Source organism: Microchirus variegatus (assembly GCF_963457635.1).
Source record: "Microchirus variegatus genome assembly, chromosome: 9".
Classification (NCBI taxonomy): Eukaryota; Metazoa; Chordata; class Actinopteri; order Pleuronectiformes; family Soleidae; genus Microchirus; species Microchirus variegatus.
Genome location: NC_139810.1, coordinates 20514452 through 20526113, shown reverse-complemented (window position 1 = coordinate 20526113; position 11662 = coordinate 20514452). Strand labels below are relative to the sequence as shown.

Below are 11662 nucleotides of genomic sequence, written 5' to 3'. Positions count from 1 at the left end.
GAGCAGTCAAGGACCAGCAAATGGAGGATCCTCGACGCTCCATCAGTTCACTTCTCAGTTGATGACGATATTTGGGGGGTTAAGGTAGGAAAGGACGTTCTGCAGCAGATAGAAATGTTGAATCATGAGTAAATCATGGCTTCACATTTAAACATCCACTTTGTAAGAATTAGTGACATCTAATGGTGACATTGCAGACTGTAGAATAAAATAGGTCTTTATGTGTCATTGTCACATTTACAATGAAATTTAAAATCAGTGCAAGGCTTGAAAAACCAAACAATACATTTTTGATTCAATTTCTGCTAATAAACCCTCCTCCATGTAAAACAGTCTCATGTAGTCTACATGTATTCAGTAACTTATTCTGCAGCTTTTTGAGTAACTTATTTGATTCTGGAACCCTCAGCTGTCTCTAAATGGTAAAATGTCTCTCAGTTAGTTTGTGTTCACTTGTGTTATGGCCAGAGGTTGCAGCCTGATATGTTTCTCTGCACTGATTTATTTCTACATCTCATTTATATGGAAGCCCATTTCCACCAGAGAAAAAAAATAGAGGTAAAATGTTGCCTCGACAATAAAAATATCCTCAAAGTAATTCAAAATAATGACATAAAAAGTTGAATAAATATCATAATTTCGACTTTTTATCTCATAATTATGACTTTAATCTAATAATTATGACTTTTCAATCTCAATTATGACTTTTTATCTCATAATTTCGACTTACTTTGAGGATATTTTTATTAGCAAGGCTAAGTTTTACCTCTTTTTCTTCTTTTCTGCAAATGGGCTTCCATACATTTAGGAAAGGATCTTTATTGTCATTGTGCAACTTAAATTGCAGAGCAAACCTGCGAGACCTTTTGACTGTGCTGGTGGTGTGCTCACCTCTTTTCATCATTTGCTGCTGCTTAGAAAAGACCGCAGTCTTTAAGGTTTTCTTTGATGATGATGTCTGTCACAGCGTTGAACACAATCTCAACGTTCTTTGTGTCCGTGGCACAGGTCAAGTGGGAGTAGATTTCTTTCACACCCTTCTTCATGTTCAGCTCCAGGAACTGTGCCTTGATGTAGTTGCTGGCATCCTCATATGAGTTGGAACCTTAAAGAAATCAAGAGTGTAAGAACGATGAGCCAAATAACATCATTGAATTAAATTACTTAATTTACATAAAGCAAGCATTGCACTCATGCTGCTACATGGATCTGCACTGGTTGATCTTACCATCATAATCTGGGAAGCAGATGCTCAGATGGACTTTTTTGATCTTTTCCTCAAACAGATCCTTCTTGTTGAGGAAAAGCACGATGGAGGTCAGTGCAAAGAATCTGTGGTTGCAGATACTGTTGAATAGATGGAGGGACTCGTGCATGCGGTTCTGTAGGGTCAGAATTGAACAGGGTGAGTTGACATTATAAGTCATTATTAAATAGATAGCAGAACGTTGGCTCGCAACTCACCACTTCATCGTCCTCTACAAGCACCATGTCGTATGCACTGAGAGCGCCACAGAAAATGATGCAGGTCACACCCTCAAAACAATGGATCCACTTCTTTCTCTCTGATCTCTGTCCACCCACGTCAAACATCCTGTTGACCACGGAAAGTCAGAGAGAACAAACTCAGTTCGATAGCCTCTCCTGGACGTCACAGTGCCATAAAAGGCTCGCTTAGTATTTGCAGTTGTCGGGACTTTAGTTCAGGTGTCTCCTGTGTCTTACCTGAAGTGCAACTCTTTGCAGCCGAACTGTTCTTCGATGATACCAGTTGTTTTGACTCGAGATCTCAGCACGTCCTGCTCAGTGGGGAGGTAATCTGCCTTGCAGATTCGGTCCATTTCATTGAGGTAGCTGGTGATGGCAGAGCAAACAGTCAATCATGCTTTATCTATGAACACTTGGCTGACTCATTAGTTTGACATGTAACCCCAACTGTGACAGCAGTTCTAGTGTGGACTCACTATCCAGCAGAGTCGTTGAGCTGGTACTCAGCAGCTCTATCGAAGGCGGCCTGCACACCAGAGTCTTTCCACAGCTTCTTGATAACATCAGCCAGCTCAGTTGGCATTGTGCCTTCCTCAATGGAGTCTGACAAGTTCTGCAACTTCTGTGCGTCTTCCTATGGTTGCATGCAAGCAGAGCAAAGATCCATCAGGACCAACAATAACAGGTCTGTTGATATTATTAATCTTGTCTGTATTTGTTGTTTTAAACCTGTCCAGAAGAAGCGCCAAAGCCAATGCCCAGCATCTCCATGCCTCTGATGATGGCCAGAGCAGACTGTAGGATGTTGCCATAGATGATTGCTCTAAATTCCAGTTGTTCCTCTTTTGTGTAACCACCTTGATGCAGAATCCTGTGCAAAGTAGAAGAATAGAACGTGTTTGTCATATTTTGCTGTACTGTCTAGAAGTACTGGAATATTGTAGTAATTATGCCTAGTTTGGATTCTCCAAAACGTCTCACAGTGCCACCATGTGGTGAGTTTCTGACCTAATTGAGCTTTAACAAAATAAAACAAGTGCTGACGTAAGCTGGTGTTTGCACTGTTGACCTTCACAGGCTTCACCTGATGAGCGAGGCTTTGGCCTGCTGGCTTTGGGCTTGACCAATGAGATTAAATGAAGTCTAAGCTGCTCTCTGATTCCTCACTGGTGACGAGGAGTCGATGACGCATATACACGTATTTAAAAAAAAAAGAAGAAAAAATACATATTTTACAACTTACTTCATTTGTTTTACAATGGTGCTTTTTCCTGATTCACCAGCACCTGCAAGAGAAAACAACAAGTTCAGCTCCAACATCATAACTGCTGTTTCTCTCTGTGGCAGAGACAGTTACAGAATGTGCTTTCATGATACAATATTTTAAAAAGTAGCACTCATCATCATTATCACATTCAAGTCTTGGCGACAAGGAAGTACACAAATTGTCTTGTCTAAATCTTAATCTTAAAATATCACATATGTATATGATCATGAAACACACATAGACTATAAACACAGATCATATACAAGATGTGAAAAAGTGAAACAAACATTAGCAGTTTGAAGTCCAGAGAGCTGCAGCTGAAGGTAGCACAGAGAGCAACAGTCGCATAAAGAGAGCAGATTACAATGTTCACATTCATTTGTGTTTATGAGCTAAAGATTCAGCTGGTCTGTGAACTTATGGAGATCATAAAGTTCTGTGAATTTTCATGTCTTGTGATACTTTAACAAATGACAGTAAATTGGCTAGAGGCTCCACTAAGAGGAAAAACACAATCTCCTGGCACAAAACTCTCCCTTTTCTTGCTTTGCTATAATGCTGTTGTTGGTATTATATAAGCAATTACTGTCAGATTATCTACACTTTTCTTACACACCGAATACACTGTGCTGTAACAAATGATGCTGAGCTCTAGGTTTTTTTTTCTTTGATGTCTCTGACCTCTACACAAACAACCAGTGAACGTTTAGGGATATCTCACTCTTTTAAAAACTGATTTGCTACAGTGCACAGTGATGTACATTCAGTTCAATTTAAGTGACATCATTGGATGTGGTGGCTAAAGAAAGGCTTGCAGGATGATCAGGCTCTTTCGCCGCAGCACTGTAAGCTTTCTCATTTATCACGTCACAACCACAGCTGCTTGTTCCACCTACAGATACACCGCTGACCATTCAAAGACTTCACTCATATGTGGCCTCATTCGACCCTTTCAAAGAGAAACTGCTGTTTTAGTAAGATATTAATCAAGTTTGTTTTGCTCTTTTGAAACGCAGCAATAAAGGTGGTACTGTGACAGCATTAAAATTGGTTTTCATTAAGTGACTAAGTGATAATTACCTCTGTGAGTTATTCGTTCACTAGCGAGTGCTTAGGCCTTTGCAGTGACATTAAATCTGGGATTTAAATGGGGCATCTGTGTTTGTCCTGCAGGTGATACAACGGACACTTTCAGCTTTGTTTCTTAGTATCGAGTTCTCAAAGTCGAATAATGCAAACCTATAAATGTGCAGTTTAATCACACGAGATACTGCAACGTTTGCGTTAAAAACTGATTTCCATGTGCAGTACGTAAACACTTGAGACAATGAATCATGTCAGTTAATACGATAACAGTAGAGGACTAACTCAACACTTGCAGAGTAGTCATTTGGTGCCAAACTACATTTAAGGCTTTAACTACGTACAAGGAGATACATTTTCAAATCAGCCTCAAATGTTCTATCTGCTTTCATAGTCCATATTAGAACAAACAGGAACAGGAAGCTACTTATTTATTTACTGATTCGTACTGTGTTACTGCAGGAGAAAATAATCTGTAGTTAAAATATTTTACCACAGTAAATAATAATAGCCATTTGTACATTAAACCCATTGATACATTAATTAAATGAATTGCAAGCATCACTCTTGCAAAAGAATATATTATTTTCTTTTACCATGCCACCACATTTTTGTCACTTATATAACTAAAGTCAGCAAAGAACAATACAATATTACGCTTTTGTTTTACTTTATGTGCATGTTGAGGGATCAACAGAGATCCTGCCAGGTGGATCTGCACTAACCCGGTTAGCTAATTGGATTGACACAGCGCTGCTGTGCTGTGATTCATTTAGACCAAAGACTATGATCTTTTAAGCACCAGTGTCCTTCCATTAGAGTGGAAAAGTCACTCTTAATTTTAACATGTAGAACATGTTTGGTGCCGCGGTTCAAGCTCACTACATTTGACAAATATTCAAACAATGTTTCCATTTACTTCACGTTTGCAGCTACTAAAAGATTTGTATCATCACAACGGTTAAAAAGCAACTTGTGGATGGGCAAGCTGCAGTATTTACATTTTGTACAAGTTAACTATTCTAATGTATTACTTGAGTTAAAACTTTTACTTGTATATTGATATTATTAATGTATTATTTAATGTTATAAACTGTAATAAAAGTCTTAGAATTGTTAGTGTTTTTTCGATCCTTGGTGAGGGTTAACTGATCTCTCTGGTCTCTCCTTGTGCTGCACTTCCTTCACTCTGACTGATGTCCTTTGACTTTAGCACAAGCTTAGACTGTCCTCCAGTCTTTCTAATAAACTAATGCATGGTATTTATCCAGAAACAAATCATCTGCAGAGCCTGTAAATCCTCTCCCCATTCTGCATCTTAAATCTCACTGAGGGGTGAAGAGATGAGGCCAAACAGTAGAACATCACTTCAGATGATCCATGTCCAAGATTTAAGGAAAATGAAGCAAACAAGTCAACAAAGTCAAAGTGGTTATGAGGCTGAGAATGTTTTCATTGATCTGTAAAATAATCATTAAAACATTTCAATAACCAATGAAAAGTGAGTAAAACTGTGAGACCCGAGTCATCTTTTTTCACCTGTGCATCTTAACCATCACATACACCTGTTGGTTGTTTGCAGATAGAAAGTTAAACATCAGAGTTTGTACGTCACTGAAAAATTAATGATTATATAATAAAGTATTAAACTATTGGACTAAATGGAAAAACTTTGTGCAACAGCTACCTAGTACACTTACCAAGCAGTAATAGCTTGACTGTTTTAGCGTCCTTATCAGCATCTTCCTGGAGTTGTTTTTCCAACTCCTTGGACTTTTTGTCCTCTGCACTTGCTCCGGCACCCATCTCTGCCTCCGCAAACTCAAGATCCTCGATGATGGAAATTTTGACGGCTGTCTGTGAGTAGTTGCAGAGAAACTGGGTGCAGTACTAATTGTACTGAAAGGCGATTTCCGAGCGGAAGGGGATTGGGAGGGAGGTGCTTGAGCTTCCCTGGGTTTGTTGTCTTCGTTCTGGATGAGGTGATCAACGAGGACCCTCTGTAGGATCAATTCAAATTTGTAGACTCTACTGGGCAAAGTTCCATACTTTAAATCCTCAGCTTAAGCCCCTGACTTAGGAGTTGCCTCTTCCTGATTGGCCAGTCAATCCAATTAGTCTAAAAAGGGCAATAGCATTGGAGGTAAAGAAAAGGAGAAAATAATGCACTCACTCTCAGGCACAGTGAGTCATTTCTTTTAGCAATTTAGCAACACCCTTGTTTTGCAGTTACTACAATCATGAAAATGGTATTTTGTCATCAAAAAACATCCTGTAGGTTTATGTTTATTTTTTTGTAAAAGTAGCCTCAGATTTTACAGTTTATATACCGTACATCGTTTGTTTGTGGTGAGCATTTTGGCCTCATGAGGATCTGTCCATTCAGTTTATATTCTCACTTTAGTTAACATAGAGTTCCACAATTGTATCTTTGCAGCATAAATGCGTTTTAAATAATAATAAATAATTTAAATAAAAATAATAATAATTAAATAATAAAAGCTTTCTTTATTAGGATAAATTGTTTAAGTGCAGGTGTTTCTGGACCGTGACAGTCTCTTTGTCCAGTGTCCATTGATCTACTGTCTCCATTTCTGCTGGACTCTTGACTTCAGTGTCAGTCACATAGATGAAGCATGGAGGGAGGCATTAAGGTCTCATAAACGTCTTATAGTTAAGACGTTTAAATCCAAGGTGGTGTGGTGTCTGCTAAATAAAGCTACCGTCACTGCACCGCGGTGTTCAGTGGAGTCTCATCACACAATGACCTAAATGTGTTTCTCAGGTCACATTATCTGTATAATCTTGAATGGCAGCCAACATAGTGGAATCTAAGAGACTTATTTTCTCAATCAGTCAGTGGATGTACAGTAGAAGGACAGGAGGTTACATACAGGATATGTGCTTGGGTGGAGTTCAGCTGAGTTTGTTTCCAACTCCTGCATGATATACTGCATTTTAATGTATTAATTCAGCCAGAATTGTTGTAAACGGTATGTTTCATATTCATTTGATCCAGTGAATTTGTCCAAAGCAAACCCAGTGTTTACAAAATGTATATTTGTTTAAAAACATGTTTGCATCATCTGCATAAGTTAAGCTTTTTTGTTGTTTATCTTTTTGTTCAATTGCCGATGTGAAATTAAATTTGAATTCAAAGTCATGTAAAAACAATAAATTGGACTGTACATCATCCTATACTAATACATTAGATTTTTTTTTCTTAATCCATCTGTACTGGTGGGATATGTTTATAACTTGAGTGTGTTTTATGTGGTACAGATTGATCAGGGCTTGGGGAAAAGGGGGTTTCCAACTAGCCAGATTGTCTGAGATCAAGTTCTGAGATTTGAACTGAAGTCTCTCTGCTCTAAGCATGCAGTGCTAATGGCCTGGGGCAGAGTTCTCGCTCGAGATCTAAATCCCAGAATGTTTCCAAGCAGGCTAATAGTGATGGCGACCAATCCCATTAGTGGTGGATGGTGCAGTTCCACTCTGTGCTCAGTCCTCGAGTCTCAGATCTGTTGACGAGATTAGCTGCAGAGCCTCAGATCAACCCAAGAGGCATGGGCTTAACACTATTTTTTTTGGTGAAGGATGAACATGAAAACAATGTGGGAATACAATTTGAAGCTCACTATTATACACCAGTGTGTTATCAGAAGAGGTCAAGATGAGGTTCACTGAGGCTTCAGCAGCAACATCAGTTTTTGAGCTGATGCTGTTTTTATACAAATTTTTTTTTTTTCAATAATATACATGCAACACATTTTTTTTTGCTCCCATTTTCCATGAGTGATTTCTTACATGGCTTAAAAGGTCCCATATTATATCCTATTTCTCCAAGTTAATCTAGTTCCCTGGTGTCCTAATGAACATGTCTGTGACATGCTTCGGTCAAAATACCATAAGAATGAAGCACCACAGCAGTTCAATAACCTCAATAGCATTTGGAAAAGCGATCATTTGCAGGCTCTACATGTATTCACTGGACAGATAAATCCTCTGAGGCTGGAGGTTTGTGTAGAACTCTGTGCTGCACTGTGGAGCCAAGAACAGAACTTTTCGTGGACTTCCGATTTTCGGATGCCGTTGCCCTCGCCAGCATTCTCGCATAATTTTACAGACAAAGCGGAGCTCCACGAGACGAACAATTCCAGGAATTTAGCGTCTTGTGGCGTCCCAATGAGTGTGGAATCAACAATGCGTGTTTTATCTCCTGTACTTAGACAGAGGACCATAAAAACATTTTTTCACACTTTGCCAACTGGTAGGGCCTCCAGAGTCCCAAATATAAGTATTAAAATGATTAAAAAGATGATTTTGCATAATATGGGACCTTTAAATTAGGATCACCCAATAATCACTACACATTAACTACAAGAATCCTTCCACCTGGCAGGTGAGACATATCCAGATGCTGATTAAAGCACATGATTATTTCACAGGTGAGTCTTAGACTCGTCACAATAAAAGGCCACTTAAAGACACAGAAACTGTCAGTATATGGTATGACCACTATCTGCCTCATTAGGTTTGAACAATCTCCTTCACATAGGAGGATTCATATTCATTATGGCATGTGGAACATTGATAAACTCCTCTTCAATGGCTAGGTGAAGTTGCTGGACATTAGCTGGAACTGGAAGCCTCTGTCATACTTGTCGAGAAGGTGAGTGGCCTTTTACTGTGACCAGTCTAAGGAACACCTGTGCAATCATCATGCTCTTTAAACTTCAGTCAGCATATTGAACAGAGTTGTGTTTATATATTTGGTGAGTGCGCATAACGTCATCATAATAACACAAGATAGAGCTGTTTTTCCTGCTTTGAGTCAGAGCTTATTGTCCCTCTTTAAACATCCAAACAAGTCAGAACAAGTCTACAAATCTGCAGATCAGTAATCAAATACCACTGTTGCATCAATTATATTCCCCCTACAGTGTGGATGAGTAACAAACAAACAGTAAGGTAATTTCTGTTTGATGCAGGTGAATATGTGAAGTGTCGCAGAGTGTGTGTAGCTTTCTAAATCCTCTGGAAGCTCAATTATACGATGGTCCCCTCCCACTGATGAGCTCATGTGGTTTAGTCTCCAAGCTTTTCCACAAGTCTGCAAAATAAATAAGTGAACTCCCACAGATGACGCAAGGAGAAACCGTAGTGACACCACAGCTACTGTTGCATTTGCACACACAGTGTTGTAATACTGACGCTAATCCTATTACGCAAAACAGCTTCTAATACCATAAGGCTAACGTTAACCATTTTTGTTGAACTGAACATCCTCTGTATTTCTGACAAAGGATTTTTGACTAATGATATGAAATAGATTGCAATGCAAAGCTGAGTTTGGTGTATCAAAAGCTAGATGATTAACCACAAAGAGAATGTTATTAAAGTCAAATTCATATTTTTTTTAACCAAATATCCAAGAAGTTGAGCATATATAATCCAAATTCTCTTTTAACAGTGTATGCAGTTTTGCCATATGAGGAAGTAATGTGTCCAAGGTCATACATTGTCCTGCAGCTGAAGAGGGATTAACCACAGACAGATTACGTTTAGAGGTAATGAGTGAAAAGTAGTCAGAGGACACCAGAGTGGACCTCAGCTGAATTTCTTCATTGATTCAGTCCATGAGACATTTCCACTCATTACTAGTTTAATACAGCAGAAGCTTTTTGCCACTCAACTGCCTGTGGCCTCTAATCAGCATGAAACCACCTGTAATTAAACACACAACATATTTAATTCTCTATCACTGTCCAGTGTCTACTCACTCTCACTGCCACTAGACTGGTGCTGATAAACAATAATACTGGATTAGTATTGTCCTTTTGTTGGACATTTTTTTATTATTTGGTTATTGTTCCTTTTCGATATGATGGAGGTCCCATATCGTTTGTCCATCCGAGTCTCAGAGTAAAGTATATATAATCTAGAAGTTTTTACAAGTTTATTGCTCTAATAAAATCCTTGCAGACTCTTTTAAATATATGGGTGAGACATATTCTGTCAGCTGCACAGGAAAACAAAAACGAACCTGGACACTTTGGGCCAGTTTTATAAATTCTTGGATTCTTGCAGTGGAGTGTGATTGAACTTGACTGCTCGTATTTTTATTTTTTTATTATTACTCCCTCCAGCCCCCAAAATCTGAACAAAAATATCTACCATCCTGTCACAGGTTTTATTTAATCACATAAAGACATCGGTTCTGCTTTAGCAGTTCACTGTTTATTATAAGTTAGAATTTCTCCTGCCTTTACTCATTATGTCCTTGAGGAACATCAAAGTTGAGTTTAACCTTTTTGGTTTTTAGTTAATTTACATTTAAGCATTTAGCAGACTCTTTTATACAAAGCGACTTACAAGAGAGGAATAAGCTACAGTTCACTGTCATTTGCCAGTTTTGACGGGCTATGAATAGGAGGTGTCTGAGATATTATTTCTGGATGAATATCCTGCTCACGATCATCAAATCATCATTAATACATATCGTCATTTATATAATATGTGGTGGTGCTTTTTTTTCTTGTGTGTAATGGCTGTGTTTGTGAGATTCTTTAATGATGTCTGCAGTGACAGTCAGGTTCACGACTTCCTCATAAGTACCACAAGAGGGCAATGGTAACATGTACAGACCACTGTCAGGTGGCACTTCATTAAAGAGCATCTGTTCACAGTCAGTTTATCGTTCTTCCATGTGTGGAACATGCTCCTTTTCTGTCCCTCTGACATGACCTGCAGAGAGAGTGACCCTCCCTCAATACAACGAAAAACCGTGAAATGTTAGGGTTTGATCATGACCTGTTATCCAGTTTTGTCTGAGTAAAAAACTATTAAATGTCCATTTCCGTAATTACTATTGCATCAAAGTCATATTATTAGAGAATTACTATAGTGAGTAAAGGTTTAACAAATCACATACTTTGTTTTAAAGCATCTTTGGTATAATTTACATATGGCGTTTTTTTTAGGACCTGTATTGCATTGCAAAGATATAGACTCATAGCCTATGCAGATTTCTTATTTAAAATCTATTTTAATCCGCTACGGCCTACATTACTGTCTGTAAAACACAGTGTTCACATTCTGCTAATAAATACTAAATGTGGGAGTTTTCCAAGTGTCACATATTTAGTGGACAATAAGGATTTCACAGTAGATTTAGATGTGAGATGTTTTAAGTATTCTAAACATTTGACATCTCATTTTACTGTTTCGTTTCTGCTGTAACTTTTCTGCTCCTTGATCCCCCCCCCCTCTCAGATTTGTGGTTGTCATGGCAACAGCAGAATTGTGTGTCGCTCTCTGTTCTGTACCCTGTGTGTGTGTTAGTGTGTAGCAGGGGGAAGCCGAGCCTCTCCACCACGTCCCCCCTCGCTCAGTCTCCATCAGTGCTGCAGCTCAGGCACTACAGTCTTTTGGAGGGGGCGGGGCTTGTTTCGCTGCAGAGGGATGCTCTGCAGCCCCACGCTCGACCAACCAGTCTGGAAACCCCTACTCACAGGCACGTAGCACACACATGCTGACTGCGGTCAAAAAAAACCCTCAGCATCCACATCTGTCCTTTCCTTTTTGTCACCCTTTGTCTCTTTTGTCCTTTTTGTCCTGCTCTCTGACACTTTGTATTTTTGCAGGTCTGAATCACTCAGCTTTCCTTTTCCCACCAAAGCTAAGCTGAACCACACAACCTGGGAACATGTCCTCCAACCTGCCCTCTGGGACCACAGCAGCCGGAGCAGCCGGGGCCACCGGGGCCAAGAACAAGTCCCCCTTTAGGAAGCGAGGCAGTCTGCAGTACACAGCCAGCAACAC

The 11662-nt window shown here is 39.2% G+C and overlaps 1 protein-coding gene across 1 annotated transcript; it reads right to left on the bottom strand.

Moving 5' to 3' along the window:
• Nucleotides 1-914: 914 nt before the first annotated feature.
• Nucleotides 915-5644, bottom strand: gnat2 (guanine nucleotide binding protein (G protein), alpha transducing activity polypeptide 2; the record flags this gene model as incomplete). Its single annotated transcript, XM_083895260.1, has 8 exons — nucleotides 915-1105; nucleotides 1229-1382; nucleotides 1465-1594; nucleotides 1726-1854; nucleotides 1965-2122; nucleotides 2218-2359; nucleotides 2732-2774; nucleotides 5539-5644. The coding sequence occupies 8 exons, from the start codon at nucleotides 5642-5644 to the stop codon at nucleotides 915-917; spliced, it is 1053 nt and encodes a 350-aa protein (XP_083751386.1).
• Nucleotides 5645-11662: the final 6018 nt, after the last annotated feature.